The sequence below is a fragment of the Crocuta crocuta genome, unplaced genomic scaffold (genome assembly GCF_008692635.1).
Source record: "Crocuta crocuta isolate KB4526 unplaced genomic scaffold, BGI_CrCroc_1.0 scaffold72, whole genome shotgun sequence".
NCBI lineage: Eukaryota > Metazoa > Chordata > Mammalia > Carnivora > Hyaenidae > Crocuta > Crocuta crocuta.
In genome coordinates, this window is record NW_027529427.1 from 8802976 (window position 1) to 8823835 (window position 20860).

The 20860-nt window shown below is 48.4% G+C and overlaps 1 protein-coding gene and 1 pseudogene across 12 annotated transcripts in view; one reads left to right on the forward strand and one right to left on the reverse strand.

The window, feature by feature from the left end:
* The window catches only part of CACNA1C (calcium voltage-gated channel subunit alpha1 C), a 654628-nt gene extending 636293 nt beyond the window's left edge, over positions 1-18335 (forward strand). For all 12 annotated transcript variants that reach the window (XM_077759249.1, XM_077759252.1, XM_077759241.1 and 9 more), the window contains 9 exons: positions 136-237; positions 2817-2944; positions 3382-3516; positions 5106-5458; positions 8451-8579; positions 11901-12007; positions 12337-12440; positions 14195-14530; positions 16401-18335. In XM_077759249.1, coding sequence (XP_077615375.1) covers positions 136-237; positions 2817-2944; positions 3382-3516; positions 5106-5458; positions 8451-8579; positions 11901-12007; positions 12337-12440; positions 14195-14530; positions 16401-16703 — 1697 coding nt within the window. In that variant the 3' untranslated portion in view covers positions 16704-18335. The remainder of the gene's footprint in view (positions 1-135; positions 238-2816; positions 2945-3381; positions 3517-5105; positions 5459-8450; positions 8580-11900; positions 12008-12336; positions 12441-14194; positions 14531-16400) is intronic.
* Positions 9470-10674, reverse strand: LOC144227402 (thymocyte nuclear protein 1 pseudogene; annotated as a pseudogene).
* Positions 18336-20860: the final 2525 nt, after the last annotated feature.

Below are 20860 nucleotides of genomic sequence, written 5' to 3' on the forward strand. Positions count from 1 at the left end.
AGCTCATGGACCAGGTCTCTCTGTGGGGCAAGGTGTTATCATGGTGGCTTCCCACTCTACACAGAGGGACCCACCCCATGGGAGGGCCCCCAAGGGGCTGATGATCCTTTTCAGCCTTGCATCTCCCTCCCTTAGGGAACCTAGAACAAGCCAATGAGGAGCTGCGGGCCATAATCAAGAAGATCTGGAAGCGGACCAGCATGAAGCTGCTAGACCAAGTGGTGCCCCCTGCAGGTGGTGAGTACTCCCTGGATCTCCATACCCTTGGCTCTTGCCTGATTTCTGAATCTACTAGGCTTGTGGGAGGCCTGCTTTTCCCAGTCCCTGTGTGTGGAGCTCAAAGCCCTATTGGTTAGAAAGGACGATGGTGCCATGCCCTTCACAAACTCAAATACAGAATATCTGGTTGGAAGTCTGGTCCAATCCTACATTTCAAGACCAAGTAAGGCCCCTCAGTGCTTAGATGTTTGACAGAACTTCCAAGGAAATTCTGCAAAGTAGAAGTTTCCCCATAAGCTACTAGGCTGTTTGCTCTGGAAATAATGGGACCCTGGAAAAAGAATCCTCTAAGATCCTCTCTTGGTTGAAACTCTTTTTGTTTTTCTTAGGGCAGTGTTCCTCTACCCAGTCAAACTCAAAGCCCCTTTTCATAACAAAAAGTTTGTAGTGCTTCTACTACTACCCTGAATGAATATCATAATCTACCTTCATATATAATTTCCAAAATATTAATATAACACTTTAATATAAAATACATTAAAGTCAAATGTTCTTCAATATATACACATTCAAGCACTATGGCTTATGACACTATGCCAGAAGTTATAGTTAACTGCATACATACTTGCATACATCCACATATGATGAATAAGTTTGTGTTTAAAGGAACTAAAACAATATTGAATATCACTGACATTTTGTATTTGTAATTTTGAAGGGATAACTAAGTATATTAAATAATACAACATGCACATATATGTATACATACACACACCTACATGCGTGCACATACATAGAACAAATGCAGACCGATATAAGTAGGTTAGATACCGCAGGTGACTCAGATACCACAGGCAGTGTTGCCACCAGGGATATAATTTTCCAAAATGTAAACTCCTCTTAACCAAGTGTAAACAAAGCAAAGTATGGTCTTCCATCAATTTATACAGCAATTAAATTCCTGGAAAATTCTAGATATATTAAAAACAGGCAAAAAAAAAATATTTTTTGTTCATATCTGAAATGCAGTTAGGTTCTTAGCTTGAAAAATTACAGGCAGGTTATGTCCCCACATAGACATCTAGCAGAGTGCAAAACTATTATTTATTGTGCAAAACATGCCTGTATTTTAAGGGACACATCTGGAAACACCTAATGCTGCAGCACACTGTGACAGCTAAACAGAAGTCCCAAACACTCCTTAAAATGTGACACCACCACCCCTGTTGAGAACCATTTCCCAAAGGGAAGCAGGACAGGACCTAAATGGAAAGTCATCTACACAGGCCAAGTACCACCTCATGTTTTGCATACATTATTGAATCCTTATAACATTACTATGAAGTTTGCTGAAGAAACTGAAGTTCTTCAAAGCTATGTAGCTGGCCCAAGGCTACATGGTGAGTACCTAACAGATTCAGAATCCAAACCCAGGTCTGAGGGATGCCAGAACTCCAAGCTCTTTCTGCCCTTCCGCTCTTCCTCCCCAACTACCCTAGACAGAGAACTCAGGACTTTCCCTCTCACGTTGGAATGAGGTCTTTGTCATGTGGAAGGCCATCACTGCTGTGGACTTGGCTATTCTTAAGGGACGACTAGGAGTAAGAGAACCATCACAAGCCCCTGTGTCTAACCTACCAGCTATCTCCTAGGCCCATTTCCCAGAGAAGATGGAGCCAAGGGGCTACTCATAAGGCATTCAGTCTTCTCCTTGGAGAGTCATTGGCTTCTCCATCACCTTGTTCATCCCCAAGACAGGGGCTGATTATGTCATATGTAACTTGGAGGTCCAGCATAGCAGGGACCCAGCCAACCCACATGGTAAGGAAACCCAATGTGATTATAAGAAAAACCCAGACTTAGAGGAGAAGGTGCTCCTTTCACCAAACCCTATCTTTAAGCAGAACTGTTTGCACTTGGGGGATTGGTCAATTTATGATGGGCATCCCAAGTTTTAGAATCAAATATGGGCATCTGGGTGACTCAGTTGAGCATCTATCTTTGGCTCAAGTCATGATCTCATGGTTCGTGAATTCAAGCCCCACATGGAGCTCTCTGCTGTCAGTGCAGAGCCCACTTCAGATCTGGTGCCCCTCCCGGTGCCCCTCCCCAGCTTGCAATCTCTCTCTCAAAAGCAAACATTTGAAAACTCTTTAGAATCCACTAAAAATGAGTTAACAATGTAAGCTAAGCCTTTTTTTTTTACATTTTTAAGAGTTTTTTATACATTTTTCAACTTTTTTTAAAAAGGTGGGAAATAATTTTGACAATAGGCTACTTCTACTGTAACAGAAAAAGATGGGATAAGAATATATTTGTTTATTTTCAGAAAACATTTGCAGAAAGACTCTCTGGAAAAATACTCAAACTAATTTGAGAAAGGTTATCTAGGCAGATGAGGGAGGGGTGGTAAAAAGACTTTTCACTGTATGCCTTTTAGTATATTTTTGCCTTTTTGAACCATGAGAATGGACTACCTCTTTTTAAAAATTTACATGTAAAAAACTTAGGAAAGTTTGGATGCTGAAAAAAAGTTAATGAAACCCTACTGAATTCTCTCATTTACCCCCCCTCTGTCCTTTCTTCTCATATCTCAGATGATGAGGTCACCGTTGGCAAGTTTTATGCTACTTTCCTGATCCAAGAGTACTTCCGGAAATTCAAGAAGCGCAAAGAGCAGGGGCTTGTGGGCAAGCCTTCCCAGAGGAACGCCCTGTCCCTGCAGGTGAGGGGTGAGGAGGGTGGGCCCACACCCTAAGGAAGGGCCTGGTCACCTTCTTCCAACCTCCACTTGTGGTCTAAGTCTGTCACCAGTGGGCTGGAGGCCAGGTCCCTTCAGAAGGAAACTTTCTGAGAGTTCCAAGCCTTTCTAAAGGCGGGTGTGTGAAGGGACAATGTATGCTTCCCACACACCCTGCCCTCTGCTGTCCTGTGTGCTTCGCAGCTCCCCAGAACTCCAAAGCTCTGCTTAAGTTCCTGGACAGTGCCTCCTAATGTGCCTTAATCCTTCCTGGGTGGAGAAAATGGATTCTTCCACTCTGGGGCATACAAGAGAGGTCCCAGAGCACATCCCTGGTTAGCACACATATAAACCCTTGCAGGTTCACCTGCCTTGTGGAGAAGCAGGCGGGTCAGGTGGCCGGGTGTCCCTCTGGGTTTCAGGCTGGCTTGCGCACGCTGCATGACATTGGGCCTGAGATCCGACGGGCCATCTCTGGAGATCTAACGGCTGAGGAGGAGCTGGACAAGGCCATGAAGGAGGCTGTGTCTGCTGCCTCCGAAGACGACATCTTCAGGGTAAGTTGATGCCATAGGGGTACTCTCTTATGTTTATAAAGTTCAGTTTGAAGCAAGAGGGTGGGCTGGCTTCGCCTTTTCTGCTAAGAAAACCCAGGGAGAAAGCCCTGAGCTTTGTGGCAGATGTCGAGCTCTTCCCATTCAGCTATTTCCTATCCCTGCACCTTTTCCAAGCCTGACTCCATCTCAGTTCTGGGCTCCCAGGACATGGCAGCTTACAGAGTGTCACTGGCTCTCAGAGAAAGAGAGAAGGAGCCAATTTCTTAAGGGAAACGTTTCCTAGGAGAAACTTCTACATTAGAAGTTGCAAAGTGGTGGCTCTTGGGCCACATCTAATCTGCAGACCTATTTTGTTTGCCGACATTTGGAAATCCGGCACATTCAAATAAAAATCTAGACCTCTGGCTTCTCTTTAAAAAAAATCAGAAAATCTGGCTTATGTTCCCACATGGTAGCAGAGGAATGGAGCCAAATGGCAATTGTCCTCTTGAGATAAAGCATGTGTTCTCCAGGTCACAAAACTCCCCTCCAGCCTTCCTTCCCTCTCCTGTCCTGGATATGGAGGCTGAGCATCAGTTTTAGAAGTGAAAACCAAACCTGACTCTGCCAGCATAATGGAACTCTTGCATCCTGCTCCCTCCATGCATTGTGGCCCCTGCCTAAGCCCAAAGGTATTTGGCTAAACCCCCCCCCAAGTGAGGGAGAAGCTACTGACCACCATTACAATGGGGCCCTGCTCACAGCTGTCACTTCCAGGCCCCACAGGGGGCACCACACAGGGGTCCTGGGCTGTGGAGTCACCGGGAGGGAAGACGGCCTGCCCTGCTTGTGGCCGCCCTGTCATCACCATCCTCATCCTCATCACCGTGAAATGTCCATCACCGAATGGCCTCAGGGACTCAGCACCATGCTAACACTGCCCCAGCGAGACCCCACAGATCAACTTGCAGATAGCTACTTTCCCGTTCACCCAGGACAAGGAAAGAGTGTTGGGAAAAAATACTGGGTCCTGATTTGAAATCTCTGAGAATCTCCCAGGGGAGAGAACGCCATGATAGAATTCATGGAGTCAGTGTGTCATCCTTATTTTCAAAACCGTTTCACCAGCATAGTTTCTAGCTCAGTGAGCCAGTTGGATCTCCATTTTTGAAATTCTCATTAGAATCCCCTGGTCCCTTTCCCCACCCCTCAGCCCTCACCATGCCTCACAGCTGCCGAGCCCAGCGCTGGCTGCAGTTAAGGATGGCCATCCCACACTGGTCCTTGAAACTCAGTGCCAGTTGAGTTTCATTTCTAATGAACCCCTCAGGGGCTTCATTAGAAAGTCCCAGGGGAGCAGCCTCCCTGCCTGACTGGTTGTTGTAAGAGGTCCTGTCCCTCACTGTTCACCCAGTGGTTTCAGAGAGGACTCTCCGGGTCCCTCCCTCTCAAGCCACCAGGCCACGCAGGTGAAGAGTTCCCCATCCACAATGTGCTGCCCAGCGTGGTTGTGCTCTCTGGAAGGCAGACAACCTTCCGTGCCTTTGCTGAGAAGGAGAGGTAGCTGAGGGGACTTTCTCCTCCACCCACCCCTCCCGTCTTGCCTACAGAGGGCCGGTGGCCTGTTCGGCAACCACGTCAGCTACTACCAAAGCGACGGCAGGAGCGCCTTCCCCCAGACCTTCACCACCCAGCGCCCACTGCACATCAACAAGGCGGGTAACAGCCAAGGCGACACCGAGTCGCCATCCCACGAGAAACTGGTGGACTCCACCTTCACCCCCAGCAGCTACTCGTCCACTGGCTCCAACGCCAACATCAACAATGCCAACAACACTGCCCTGGGCCGCTTCCCCTGCCCTGCTGGTTACCCCAGCGCGGTCAGCACCGTGGAGGGCCATGGGCCCCCCTTGTCTCCTGCTGTCCGGGTGCAGGAGGCAGCATGGAAGCTCAGCTCCAAGAGGTAAGCAGGAGGGTGGGGCATCCAGGGCCCGTGCACAGGGGCCCCACACACTGCAGCCCAGAGTGGATGGGGGGGAGAGTTTTGCCCCCAGGCCTACCACTCACCCCTCAAGCTGGGTTGGAGACTGCTGCCCCAGGCCCCATCAAGAGATAGGCAAATGCTGCTTCCCAATCTTGCCCTTGATTACATGTGGCAGCCACCCTCGGGAGAAGACACCATGGCCCCACTGGCCAACAAGTGTCCTGAGATGCACACCTGCAGACAGCCTCCTGTGCTTTCTGATGCTGACCAAGCAGAGGAGCTCTAGCCCCTGATCCCTGGGATGTCAGCATCCTGGCTCCACAATAGACTCTGTTCCCCTGGCCTTTCCCAAGTCTGCTCACACCTGGCTTTTGGCCTAATTAGGATGGGGACGGAGCTACCACCTTTTCTTTACACCCTTCTCAACCCTCTTGGGAGGGGCCTTTTGGTAGCAGGAGGCCCTTCACCCTAGCACTTGCTCATTCTGCCCCAGCATAGGATCATTCCTGGTAGTCAACTGATCTCCCACCTCCTGACGCATGCTTTTCTCCCCACCCTCTGCTCCCTGGTGCTCCAGGATGCATTGCTATGATGTGCTGGGACGGTAGGTGCCTGCTTTCATGCTCTGGGCCTCAGGAAGCACAGCCTGGGCTTGGAGGGTCTCCCTCCTCTTTCTTTCAACAGCTCCAGGTTCCCAAAGCCGGGTGGGAGAGGACATGCCTCCACATCTTGCCACTTCACTCACCCTTAGTTGAGCTGCTGTTCCAGGGCAGGACAGCTCCCCCACCACAGCAGGCCAGGCAGACCCCCAGCATGCTGTTGTTCCTGGGCAGCTCTCTTGCTTGTGAGCTTAGAAAATAATCGTGAAGTGTGTCTTTCTGGACAAGCGTCCTGAAGCTGTTTTCAACTAAGGAGCCAGCATACCTGCCTCCTGGTTTTCACTTCTGTTCTTACCACCCATTCTCAAGTGGCTCCATGTAAGCGTACGTGGCCTGGGCATTTAACAGTGTCTGATGACAGCCAAGTCAAATTGGCCATCAGTCAACCTTACTGCCTGGAAGACTGGCTGGTTAAACCACCCAAAAGCAGTGTTGGGTGAGTCCTGCTCAAGGGATGTATATCGATGCCTTCTATGCACAGGGCAGTGTGCTTGGCACCAGATTTTGTATGCTGATCTGAAAGGGTTAGCATTGCACAGGGGAATATCAAAGTTTAAGTGGCTGGCCCCTGACTGTTTTGGTGGCCCCCTCCCTTTTCTGCAAACCTCTTCCCCTTCTACAACATTCAGGGACTCAGTCCTAGTACCATTTTCTCCCTTGTTTCCCTTATGAAAACCTCTTCTTAAGAAAGGCTTATTGTGTCCTTCATTAGCTTCTCAGTGTAAACTAATACCTCCTTCAAAGGATATTTTCCAATTAAACTGTGTTCCGTATTAAATGAAGGGAGAAGGGTTTTTAGAGAGGAGATAGGGAGAGACATCAGGGGATTGTCTTCCTCTCCCCACAGATACATCTATCAATGAAATATGGTACATGCAAAGCACCTAGCACAATGCCCAGCACATAGTAAGTGCTCACTAAACATCAGCTCCCTCCCTTCCCAACACAGTACACAACACTCAAGGCAGTATGCTTCAGCTTGGTGAGGAGAAACAACTTAACCAAAGTTGTAGCTCTGGGGCCTCATCCTTCATCTTGCAGCTCAAGGCTATGTGCAGTGGCCCCAGCACTAGCCTTGCTTTTGATGGGGACAGGCCAGCATGTCTTGCATACAGTGTCCCCCAAGAAGTGGTGTTGCCTGCCTGCTGCCATTCTCCATCTCCAGCTCATCCCATCATGCCTCACCAAAACTCCTTTCCCATCTCTCTTTTCCCACCCCATCAAGAGCCTTCAACATTTCATCTATCCTTACTGTGGGGTGGGCAGCCATCTGTTAGGGCCTTCTCCAGAGAACTGGGTAGGTACCCAGGAACGGTAGCTTCCGGAGTTGCACACAGCCCACAGACTCAGGGTCAAATCTAGAGTGTCGATCTCTAAAACTCAGCCCTAAGAAAATAAACTGGCATATTTCCCTGATGCCTCCATGGGTTTGGGAGTAAAGTGGGCCCAACCTTCAGGATCTATGGGAAGAAATATGGAGGGAGGTGCTGAGCGAGGCACAGTCAGGAAAAGGGAGGACACCTGAACCAGAGCTAAGAAGACATGACCAAATGAGCAGAAGATCCTTGTCCAGAGGGAAAGCAAAATAATCCAAGGTACATCCTGGTGTGGGGGGGTCTGGAGCTCCGCAGGGGGTCAAGCCCACTGCCCAAGAGAACAAACCCCTCTATGTGAGGCTTCTTCTCTGTGCCTTCACTCCAAGGAGCCAATGACAAACCCAAAGCCATGTAACAATGTGACACCAGGAACTTCCCAGCTCTGCCCATCTAGCACCCAAAGCCCCAGCTGTCTGTAGCAGAGAAGAGGACAGCCCTCACACAGGCCCACCCCGACCTGTATAGAGCATCCCAGGACCCTGTTTTAAAAGCTGGTCCTTTCCCCCTTTCAAAACACCTCACCTGTTACTTCATTTGTTACTCCCAACAAGTCTCTGAGTCAAGCAGGGCATACGTTAGTCCAATTTTATTGATGGGGATACTGAGGCATGGAGTGGGCTAGTGACTTATGCCAGAGGGCAACTGAATTGAGGTCAGAACTCAGATCTCCTTGGACCCTACCCCAGAGATGCCTGTTCCACATGGAATTCTAACTCTAATCTTACTGCTTCCGTGGCTCTGCAGCTTTGTCAGCGGCTGCAGGAGGAAGAGGCCACAGCGGTTTTGTGTGAGTGCACGTATGTGTGTGCGTGTTCACTGTGCGAGTGCATTGCATGTGTGAGTGCGTGTGCATGTGTGTGCGTACCACCTCACCTGCTGAAGGAATGGTGGGGATTAGCAGTTTCTGACTTTATTTCTCCATCTTGGACACTTCAGGTGCCACTCCCGGGAGAGCCAGATAGCCATGGTGTGTCAGGAGGAGGTCTCTCAGGGCGAGACCTATGACGTGAAGATGAGTGAAGACACGGAGTACTGCAGCGAGCCCAGCCTTATCTCCACAGAGATGTGAGCTCTGCCCCAGGCTAGCCCATGTGCAGGAAAGGGTCTGGGGGTGAAGGGAAGCTCCCTGGATTCCCTCCTCTGGGCATGACTTGGGGAGGGGATCATATATCAGAAGATGCCTAAAGCATCTGTCACCTCCTTAGGGAGATGGATGGATGTCACACACACACACACACACACACATACACTATCCCCTGGTTATCTTGACCTTTCTTGTGATGCAGTGCTTCCAGAAAACTTTAAAACATTGTTTCATAAATTTCTTTTACCGAAACCAACTGTCATAAACATACTTTACAGTGAGACTCAGTACACATATACGTGGATTCACAAGTAAATGTTCATGAAGCTTCTTATAATAAAGCTACCCAGCAGAGGGCACTGTTGGCAAACAGTGACCGAGAGTTTTGTCAGTGCTGGAATTCTAAAGGAAAGGGTTTTTTAACTACAAATCCAGACCCATTAGAGGGTTGTGACATTTACTTAATTATGGTCAATACTTTTTTTATATATAAATGTTTTATTGGAAAAGGTACACGAGGGGCACCTGGCTGGCTCAATTGGAAAAGCATGCAACTCTTGGTCTCGAGGTCATGAGTTCAAGCTCCATGTTGGGTGTAGAGGTTGCTAAAAAATAAAATCTTTTAGAAAGAAAGAAGGAAGGAAGGAAGGACGGACGGATGGACGGACGGAAGGAAGGAAGGAAAGGGAGGGAGGGAGAAGGAGGGAGGGAGGGAAGGAAGGAAGGAAGGAAGGAAGGAAGGAAGGAAGGAAGGAAGGAAGGAAGGAAAGGGAGGAAGGAAGGAAGGAAGGAAGGAAGAAAGAAAAAGAAAAAACATGAAACCACCTATGGACATGAGCCCAGGTGAACATGACACACAAGCTTCCTCACACCTTCTTTTGTCTTATAAAAGTTTGATTTCTTTGGAGTAATGTATTGCCCATTCCAGCAAAGTGTTCTAGTTAACTTGGTTCCTTTTTCTCTAAGCTCAAAATAAAATCAGACTCCTCTTGGGTCAGGGGCTGAGTTGAGTCTCAGCGAGTGAAGAGAGCCACCTCTTTTAAGGGACCTTCAGTAGCTTTGTGAGCTTGGTGATAGGTTTTGAGTTCTGCCAGGATAATGAAATGCTTCCTCATCCAAACACACTGTACATCCACCATAGACCATTTGGGGCTGTCTTCTTTGCTGGATGGGTCATAACAGGGATTGTTATGATTCTCAACCTATGTGTAGTCTGAGTCAGCCTCTTTCACAAGCCTCACAAGTGCTTTGATGCCTGGCTCTTTGCAGTTGCTACCATAGAAGGCTTCTTCCTCCAGCTTCAGGGCTGGAAGGAAGTTTCGGGCCTGGTAGTTGTGAACACCATCCCAGCATGCTGTCTGCTGGGACTGTGCTTGAAGATCTCCAGTGCCGAACATCACATCTACACCTTTGTCTTGTCAGCTTTCTGGCCCTGAGATTATCAGCTACTAATTGCTTAGATTCTCCCCATAGTTTTTAGAGGCTGAAGCCTTCTGAGGGCTGGAGTTTATCCACTTTAGCTGATGCCCATGCTGGGTTTGTAGTCTTGGTACATTTTCCTGATGGCCTTTTATTGTCTGGCCCAGCAGGCTCAGTAGCCCCAGGCAGCCTCTTCCTCAGTCTTGAATGGTCTCCTCCAGGGGGGCTGAAGACCAGAGGATTCTGGAATCAACAAAGAGACAAAAAAAGCAACTCTGTATCTTCCCCCAGAAACCTCCCCAGGCTCCAGAAAGCCAGGCCACAATCATAAAATAGTACACAATACCTTGAATAGGTTAGAATAAGACAATAAATAATAGTGTATCCAATGCCACAAAGGTATTATTTAGTGAAATACTTGTTTAATTGCCAATATATGTATGTGTGCACTGAGACTCATAAAATGTATTTATGACTGTGGGTTGCATTCAAAAAGTTTAAGATGTGTTGTTTTAGAAGCTTTCCTTAAATAAAGGACCAGCCCCTTTAGCCTTTTGATTTGTAGAGGCTGTAAATGTTCACATGGCCACATACCCTAGAAATCAGGAAAAGCATATGCTTCCATCCATTTTGGCTCTTATTGAGTGCTTGGTGCATCTAGGCATTCTGCTAGACCATTAATAAACCAACCTCAGCACTCAAAGATATGTTACAGCTAGCTAAGATCTCAGAAGAGGCAGATAACATGGAGATTGTTCTAACTAATTACTCACAGAGTGGTACAGGCAATGAAAGGAACAGACATTCAGATAATGTCAGGGTCAAGGTCGCCATAACAGGCTCCTTGCACAAGATCAAACAAAAGCTGGGTCTTCGAGAGTGGGTACAATTTGGATAAGAAGAGAATATAATAGGACAAGCTCACCATGTCAAAAATGAGAGGAAGGGCTTGGAGGTTTTCAATCAGAAATTTTCCTGCACATCTACAAAGGCTCAAGGTCAGAATGCTAGGAGCAGGGAAGGTGGCACAGTCTCTGCCTCAAAGCATGTGGAGTCACACAGGGACAGTGTCAGTGGCCTTGTCTGTAAAATGAAGGGGCTAGAATGCACCTGTCTTCTTGGACTATAGGCTGCTCCCACTGGGGACTATGAAATCAACTTAGTGGACTGCAGCTGACATTGTTTGATGAACTAGCATAGACTAAAGTAGCATAGAAGCCACCAGAGTGCAATGCATGCAGTAAAGGTAAGTATGGCTCAAGAAGTTGAGTTCAGTTAGGTGTGTCTATGTATATGGGACCACGAGCAGTTTATTTCTTTTTGTGAGTCTCCATCAAAAAGGCTTAGAAGCCATTGAGTAGATGCCCCCTAAGGCCTCTTATAGCTCTGCTAGTCACTGACTAGATGTTTGTTGTAGGCAACCACTTGTTGTCCTGATGATGAAGTGTGGGCAGGCCAGGGAGAAATTAGGGGAAGGAGAGAAGTTTGGGCTGAAATTGGGAGTACTCATGGTAAATAGCACCCACCTATGTAAACAGAGGAGCCTAGGCTGTTCCTGGAAAGAATCTTGTGAGTTGAAAATTGTTTTCCAACTTTCTCACCAACTTTGACTCAAAAACGCCTCCACTGCCTCAAATCAGAAATGCAAAGCTGATGAGCAGACATAAGCCACGTATGAGGAGCTGGAAACATGTGATGCCAGAGAGTCAGGCCCAGCCTGAGGGGGGAGTTCCTGCTGCCCCCTCACTGAACTTTAGGAAAGCACAAAGTCGGGGTTCCCTTCACCAAGGGAGAAAGCAAGCTGCCTTCATGGGTGGCAGCTGTCTCTCTGGGGTGACACTTCTCAGCCTCCCAGAATAAGCCCCAGGACTTCTCTGTTCCAGGCTCTCCTATCAGGATGATGAAAATCGGCAATTAACACCACCCGAGGAGGACAAGAGGGACATCCGGCAATCTCCAAAGAGGGGCTTCCTCCGCTCTGCCTCACTAGGTAAATACTCACATCTCTGTCTCTCCAGATATGACCAGTGAGGGGTCACCCCCAGGATGACTGGTCAGGCATTTGGGTGACTGAGAAACTGCTGTGGCCTGGCTCAGACAACCCCCACACAGTGGCTGCCCAGTGATGAGACAGGATTCTAAGGGCAGGGCTTGCTGGGTGCAACTTGACCATATGCTACATGATATGGGAGGCAAATGGTAGAGAGGAGATGATCCGAGGGCCACTAACAAGGCTTCTTCTATACCCCCCGGGGTATGAGCCTCACAGACGTGTGTCCTTTCCCTACGCTGATCACAGTTCTTTGGCTGGCTTTGCAGGTCGAAGGGCCTCCTTCCACCTGGAATGTCTGAAGCGACAGAAGAATCAAGGGGGAGACATCTCTCAGAAGACAGTCCTGCCCTTGCATCTGGTTCATCATCAGGTAGCCCAGACTTTCGGATGTGTCACTAGCCATCACCCCACAGGCTACACAACCCCCATGATTATGGCACATCCTAAGATGCCACTCAGTCTTCCTTGTCTTGACTAGTCATAGTCCCAACCCCTGGCCCTAATAGCCCCCAACAAGGGGGAGCTCCTGGTGAGCAGGAGCTCCTCATGTGGTCCCAGGGGACCAGCAGTGCCAGGATTCTGCCTCACTTTTCTTCCTACAATGGCGCAGATGTTCTCTCCACAGACATTGGCTTACACTGCAGAGCACTCAGGCAGATGTACTTACATATAGAGTTACTTACAGAGTTATAGATGTACTTACATAGAGTTGCAAGATACACCAAAACTTAGAAATGATCAAAGACTCTCCCAGCAACATGGTCAGGAGTAGAGACTGATACTCAAAGAAGACAGGTCCAGAAAGATTTGATAGATGAGGTACCTCTTGGCATGGCTGACTCCAGCTGAGCCAGTGAAATCCAAGACACCAATGTCCAACATAACAGGATCTTAAAACTAATGCAAAACTCAAAAGACCAAAGCCCAGTCTCTTACCTCTGGGCAAATTAAGGTCTAAATTTCGTAAACATTTTACCTTTCAAACTGTATACTCCCTTACCACAGGCCTATGCATTAGATTATTTCTTTTAATACCCAAGAGCACTCAACTGCCAATCAAAACTTACAATGTTCAAAAGATGGCCAGTGTGGCTCAGCTAAGTTGGTATTATTTCAGCACAAAGTGTCCACTGTTTTGCTTAAACGATGTGGCATTGCCAGCACACATATGATTTCCACTAGGCTTTCTGGAGTATTGAGCATAGCCTCATACTTCCCTCAGATCTCCAGGGGATCAGGGACCCAGGCTGGGGACCATCAAGAACTATGGACAGGAGAGGCAGGCTGGGGGGTACACTGTGTGTGCTATTTAAAAAGATTTCTAGAAGTTCATTTCACCCATCTATTCTTCTCATGAGGTCAAGAATGTCCCCTTTATTTACACTCCCCTTCATGCCTTTCCACTACCCCCCAATCCACCACTATGTTCCCTTCCCTCTGCCTCTCAGGCTGGGCTTTCCCACTGCACACTCTCCTGTGGACACGTCCCCTCAGAGCAGGTCGTTGTGGTGGTGACATAGGGGATAGAGGACACAACATGTAAATAGTCTAATCACAGCACAGTTTAAGATTTGGACAATAACTGAGAGACCAGCTGAGCTAAAGATCAGCGTGACATTCTTAATGACCTGATTAATTGTGAAAATTAAAACCGTAAGTACCGGTTTTTGTCTAACACTTTATGGTGCATAGTATACTCCTTCACAGACCATATTGCACCTGAACCTCATATCAACCCCGCAAGATAGGTAGATAGAGGGCATTCGTGTTCTGGTTGTACAGCTGATAAGGGCAGCATTCCTTCTAGACCACTCAGGAGAAAACCAGAGAATTCATAGCTGACTGGCTATAGGACCAGTGCTGAGAAGCAGATGATCTTGATTCCACTCCTTCGCAACTTTCTGGATTTGGAGGCAAAAGTGATCACTGCAGACAGACATGATCACCCTAAATATATTTTAGGGTGGCAGACACGAGCACTGGGTCGTGACAGGGTGGGATTCAGGGGGCTGAAAATGATGGGTGTGGGCTCCAGGCAGGTGGAGCTAGCTGGGAACAACAGCTGCTAAGAATAGACAGAGGCCTGACCCCTTCCAGTAACACATGCCCCTTGTGTGTCCGCAGGCATTGGCGGTGGCAGGCCTGAGCCCCCTCCTGCAGAGAAGCCATTCCCCCAGCACATCCCCCAGGCCCTGTGCCACCCCGCCAGCCACGCCGGGCAGCCGAGGCTGGCCCCCACAGCCTATCCCCACCCTGCGGCTGGAGGGAGCCGAGTCCAGCGAGAAACTCAACAGCAGCTTCCCGTCCATCCACTGCAGCTCCTGGTCTGGGGAGCCCACGCCCTGTGGTGGGGGCAGCAGCACCATCCGGAGAGCCCGGCCAGTGTCCCTCACTGTGCCCAACCAGGCCGGGGGCCGGGGCAGGCAATTCCACGGCAGCGCCAGCAGCCTGGTGGAAGCGGTAAGTGACCCTCAGGCGCACAGCAGCCAGATGTGGGAAGGAAAGGCCAGGGCAGCAAGGGGACTTTGCATGAAGAATGGAGAAGGAAGGGTCTGGTCCTTTCCCAAGTAGAATGGATGTCGAGTCTCTTGGCCAGAAAGACCCTGACTCCTAGGGCCTACCTAAGGAGGGCAAGGTGTGCAGAAAATGGTAATCACACAAGACACTATAGGCTTCTGCTTGAGCTGTGTTTGCCGCAGGAGGAGAAAGTACTCGGCAACATATGCCTGCTGCAGGCCAGTGAACCCCAAGCAGGGCTGGAGGCACCACTGTACAGCCAGAGGTGAGCTCTGACTGCTCCAGATGCAAATGTGGGCCTAGGCTGGGTTTGTATAGTATCAGCATCTGTGGTTCTCAAGCCTGGGGCTCATTAGAACAACCCAGGGAGCTTCAGAAACCTAGGACACATTAAATGGATATTTTTTAAAGCCCTCACAGCCAGGGGTGAGAATCGCTGTTCTAGAACAAGAGTGCTTGCAGCTCCTCCATGCTCTGCCCTGCTCAGAATAGCTAGTGCAGTCTTGGCACCATATTTTGGGGGACGGTGACAAATTGGAACAAGCCCAAAGGGGGACACGGCAAGGGGTTGGCAAGCTCCCTAGATGCCGTTTCCTATAAGAACTGTCCAGGGAACTAGGGAAGCAAACGTGGAGAGGGGATGGCTTCAGAGGCCATGACAAGCATCTCAAACCCGTGAGTCCCCTCATGTCCTGGGCGGGGGCTCTTAAGTGAGGGCCTGGAGTGACAGATCCATCTGCCAGGCGGGCAGATTTCAGGTCACATGAGGAAGACCTTTCCAACAGAGCTTCTCCCAAATGAGGAGGGCTTTCCTGTAAAGGAGTGAGCCCGCCATCACTGGACACATGCAGGCAGAGGCGGCACCCGTCCAGTCATCAGGCTGGCATGCAGGAGGCAGGTAAACCAGGTGACTTCTAAGGTCCCTTCCAGCTCCAAAACCCTGTTCCTCACTTGACCTTGATTATCCCTCATTCAGTTTACAGATTCCCCTTGAGTGCCGACCACGTGCAGGCTCTGTTCTAAGTGCGAGGATACAGCTGAGAGACCATTTTTTGCTCGCATGAGCTCATGCCGTGGTGAGGAGGCACAGACAATAAATAAACATGTGTGTGGCATGTCCCACAGGGTGGGAGCTCTGAGGAAAACTTAAGCAGGAGAGGAAATAAAGAGTGATGGGGTAGGGGAATGGGGCAAACAGAACCGGGAGGAAGACATTCCAGGCTTCACTATGAGTCCCTTCCCCTTGGCTCAGAGCCAGTCACTAGGAAGGAAGGAGCAGCTCTGGGATCACTTGCTGGCCCTTTGGAGCTAGAGCAGAAGCAGGTACAGACATACCGTTCTGCACATACCCCCACGATCCCACCCCGCGAAGGCAGTCAGCCAGCAATCGGCCAGGGACACAAGGCAACAGGTTAACAAGTGTCACAAAAGCAGGATGGTTTCTTGGCAAGAAGAATATGGGAGGCATGGAGGGGGGCAGGAAGGAGAAAAGACCGGGAAAGCTGGGTTCTGCCTTCCACCACGTCACAGCAGCACCCCTCTGGGCCCTCTGTGAGCCGAGTTCTCATGGGTTTGACAACAGTTTTTGAGTGCCCCAGTCGAAACATCTCTCCGTGATTCCTTTGGGCAATGCTCACTGTCCACTTCTTTCCTGTGTGCACCCCTACACACACACACACACACACACACACACACACACACACACACACACACCTCCCACNAGCCCCTTGCTCTAGCCCTAAAGAGAAGAGTCGAGCTCCAGGAATAATGTTCCTCTTTGGTTCTTCTTCATGGTCTTCCCTCCCTGCTTCAGGTCTTGATTTCAGAAGGACTGGGGCAGTTTGCTCAAGATCCCAAGTTTATCGAGGTCACAACCCAGGAGCTGGCTGACGCCTGTGACATGACCATAGAGGAGATGGAGAACGCGGCAGACAACATCCTCAGTGGGGGTGCCCAGCAGAGCCCCAACGGCACCCTACTACCTTTTGTTAACTGCAGGGACCCAGGGCAGGACAGGGCAGAGGTCCGGGAGGGCGAGACCTGCGCGCCCCCCCTGGCGTGTCGGAAGAGCGAGGAGGAGCTCCAGGACAGCAGAGCCCACGTCGGCAGCCTGTAGTAGCTAGGGCTGGGGAGACGCTGGGTTTTTTATTTGTTTCAATGTTCCTAATGGGTTCGTTTCAGAAGTGCCTCACTGTTCTCGTGACCTGGAGTTAACCGGAACAGCGTCTTCATTCATTTCGTTGGGACAAGACGCAGAGTTGGGTGGTGGTGGAGAGTCAGTTTTTCGGGGGCATGGAAGGCAGCAACCCCAGTTTGTGTTGTGTGCACAGAGGTAGAGTGGTGAGGAGGCGTGGAAGAGTCGGGGAGGGAGAGCAAGAGAAGAGACACCTGCCCTCGCCTCCGGGCATGAAAGAGAACCTCAGCTTCCTGCGGTAGCCCTCACCGAAAGGACCCTATGTCAAACGGGTGTCTTTCAACTTTGCTTGTAAAAAAAAAAAAAAAATCATTTTGCACATATTCTCTATGAGCCTCACTGTCTCCATAGAGCCAGGGCCCTGTGGATTTGAAGAAGGAAGCAGGGGTAGGACTTCAGCGAGGACCCAGCCCCATCCCAGAGAGGGAGGAGGACCAGCGAGAAGCCGCAGGAGCTCGGGAACCCCGGGCGGAGGGCTAGGGGGCGTGGCGGCCTCACGGCCAAGGCCCCCGGCCACGCCCACTGGTCTGCGTCAGGACCGCCTTGCCTGCCCTGGGCGCCCAGCTCCAGAACCGCGGCTGGGCCAGCGTGGGGGGAGTCCCTTCTGCCAGGGAAGGGGCAGCCAGCTCTTGACGCGAGGAGGTGGTGCTGAGCTTCTGTTGAGCGCTCTTTTGTTTTGTGGTTTGACATTTTTCTTGATCGCATGTTGCAGTTTTCGTTTTGTTTTGTTTCTTTTTTTTTTTTTTTAGTTTTGGTTTTATTTTCATTTTGTTTTCCCAGGGGGAGGGGAGGAAGAAGTGTTTACAAAGCTTTGTAGCCACCCACCTTACTGTTTTCACTTTTGCAAATGTAAATCAGGTTTGGTTTTACTGTATTTAAACGGTTGTGGTTTTCTTTTTCTACGGTGGGTTCAGTGGAGCCGCTGTGAGCGAGTTTTACCAGCCATTGTGTATGCGCAATAATTTGTTATAATTTCCGTAGGTAGTAACAACAAATTTGGGGGGTTTGGTTTTATAATTTAAAGGTCATGCACTTGATGTGGTCTTGCACATATGGGTGATTGAGTTGGGTTCTTTTTAATGCTGGGTGCATCCGTGGGTGCCAGAGAGACGAAGCACGGATTGGAAAGTCTCTGTGAGTGTATGTACTACGTGTGTGTGTAGTGAGTTGTCAGGGCACATGTCCTTATGTGTGTATGGGCACCCATGTTGTGCGCCCATGCGTGAATGAGTGTGTAGCTCCCCCTTTCTGGTCTAACTGTGGGGAGATCTGAATCTGGGGCCATTTGAAAGCAAAAACAAACCACTATCTCTGCTTCTGAAACGGGAATCAGTAACTCTTTGCATTTTCTGTCCCACAAGATATGCAAAAACAATGCAATAATATTCATTTTCAAAATACAATTGTGAGTTGTGTTGGCATTAAAACTGTATTTAAAAAAAAAACACAGAGAAATTTAAGGGGAAAACTCAAGAAGGCGTTTTGCTTCGATATATTCCGTGTAATGTTTTATTGCATTGATAATGTTTCTGTTGAAGAAACTGTTATACTTGAATTCAGGTCAGTTTCAGTATTTTACAAATATTTTTTTAAAACTGAATTGCAATTGTGCCAAGCGAATATAATGAATTGAATTAAGTTTGTTTTTGAATTCACTTCTTGTATATTTTGCTGCATGTAAGTAAATCATTTTGTATTTGGAGTGTGACAAGCTTTACCCTTGAACTCTGAAGTGCTTTTCTATATGTGGTTGGGGGAAAGGGAACGAATATTCTTTTAATTTGTACAATGAGCAAAGGTATCACCAGTGTAAATCATTACTCCGCGATCCACAAACAGGTTTGGACAATACTGTTTTGCATATCTTGTGTTCGCTTCCGTTTCCCTCAATTTTTCCAAAACTGTATGATAAGTGTATTCGTACTCTGTCTTGCTTTGAGAGACCAGGACATGTCTTATTCCTGCCTTCATTCTATCTACTCTGCTCCAGTTTTCTGATTCGGACTTTCTCTAGGGACAGTCCTTCACCATGAGGGGACATCACCAAGCTGGCATCGGCTTCCCCCATGGGAGAGGTGGCTGGCTTTTCTGTTCACTTCCACGGCACAAACTTTCCTCAGTGGTTTCCTCAGGAAAGTGTACACTGACTTGAGACGATGGAATTAGAGTCGGGCTGGTTGGAGGGAAGGGAGTCCTCCTCCTGGCAACTGCCCCACCCAAACTCAGACAGCAGGGGCCAGAGAACAGCAACCAGGTAAAAATCTTTGTCCGTCCAAAAGTCAGCTCTGTCTTGTTCACATCATCTCTTCCTCACTCTGGAGCAGGATTTCCTCCAGACCTACCCTAGTGTGTGTGGCAGCCATGGAGGGGACCAGGACTGGGCAGGAAGCGTCAGTAGTTCACAGGGATAGTGGAGCCAGACACCTTGTGGGAGCATCTCTTATGCCCGTTTGCGTCCACCTAGAATATCATCCTATCAGTGCTGTTTCCTTCAAATAGATTTCAACAATGATGGGTGAAAAGGAAGTGATTTGGGGAAAACAGGACCCAACCATTCATCCAGGATTTACCCGCTGGATGTCTTCTGGGCCCAGTGTGCTCTCAGTCCTGATATGAGCAGCCTAGAAATTAAAGTTGGAGAAAGTCCATTTCCCTTTGAAGATGAGTTTCACTTTCAAGGACAGATTCATGAAAAAAGTGGAGAAATGTGCTGGATACTCCCAGGTTAACTTGCAGTCTAGAAGCAGAAGCATTTCTTCCTGTTTCTACAAGCTCAACCCATCCAAACTTTTTTAGTTTGTTTTCAGTGCTGTGAAGGCCTTCTAGAAATTACAGTTAGGTACCATCCTTTGTCTAGTTTCCCAAGATATCTGCCACTGTACTGCTAATATTTTAGTTATAATAGAGATGGGAGCCCTTTTGGATTAATACCTGGTTCTTGCTGTACATTTGGTCCCTGGATAGAAATCTGGAATCTTAATTGACCATACGCACACAAACACACACACACACACACACTCACACACTCACACACTCACTCAGCCTTCTTGCTGTTTCTGTTTTCCTTTTGGACTTCTGCATCACCAAATTTCATTGGCCAGCTGCAGAGGCTGTTTAGACCCATGGGTCTTTCTAGCATGACCTCATGGTCAGTTGGTAAAAGGCTGACATAAAGTACTTGTCATCATGACAGACTGGTTAAATCAGTCATGAAATCATGAACCTCATCCATTAAGTGATGTTTACCCTCCACCTAGAGCAGAACTTGCCCCATGACCTTGTAAGACATAACTGTCAAATCTTCTAAGAACCCTTGAGTAACAGGAGAAAGCTGCTAATGGCTGAGGACCAAGAGGACTTGAAGAAGTGCAATGTAAGTTCTGGGGATGGTGAGCGTGATTTTTATTTGTCCTCTGAATGGCCCAGACTCTTTTATTTCCACACTTTGGCTTTTTAGTAATTAGTTGTGTGTGTGATGTTCAGTTGTCTCCTGCCTGTTTCTAGAAAGTTCTTTTTGGTTTTGAACAGAAAGAGGAGAATGTTCTAGATTTTGGCTTGATCCATGAATTTTTCTCTGCTTTGCTTCAGAGGCTATTAGGTATAGTCCCTCCTCTCCCCTTCTAAGTCTGACAGGCTACCCTCTGACCGGAAGGTCCAAGGACAAAAGAACAAGGCTTCCTTACTCTGCCTTTATCCCGTGACACTGCTTCCAAATCTCAGGGGCTTGTCTGAAGTGAAGCTATCATTTTCTCACAGCCATTTTCCTTCCAGAACTTCTGATCATTCACCTAAAGATAGCAAGGCAACCACAGGAATAGTGTACCGTTCAGTGCCAAAGTAATATCTTTCTGAGAAATAAGAACACCCTGAAAATAAAGAGTTTGGAAGTTACGAAAAGGGTTTCATAGAGGCCAGTTGATAATGTTCATCGTTCCTAAGACATCTAGCAAGAACCTAGTTTAGGGATACAGAACACCCCTGGTAGTCAGGTTTTTAGCCTCATCAAAGCACAATTATAAATGTTGCTAAGGAGGATGAAAGTATCTCCCTCCCAAGGGACCTTTAAAAACTGAAATGTC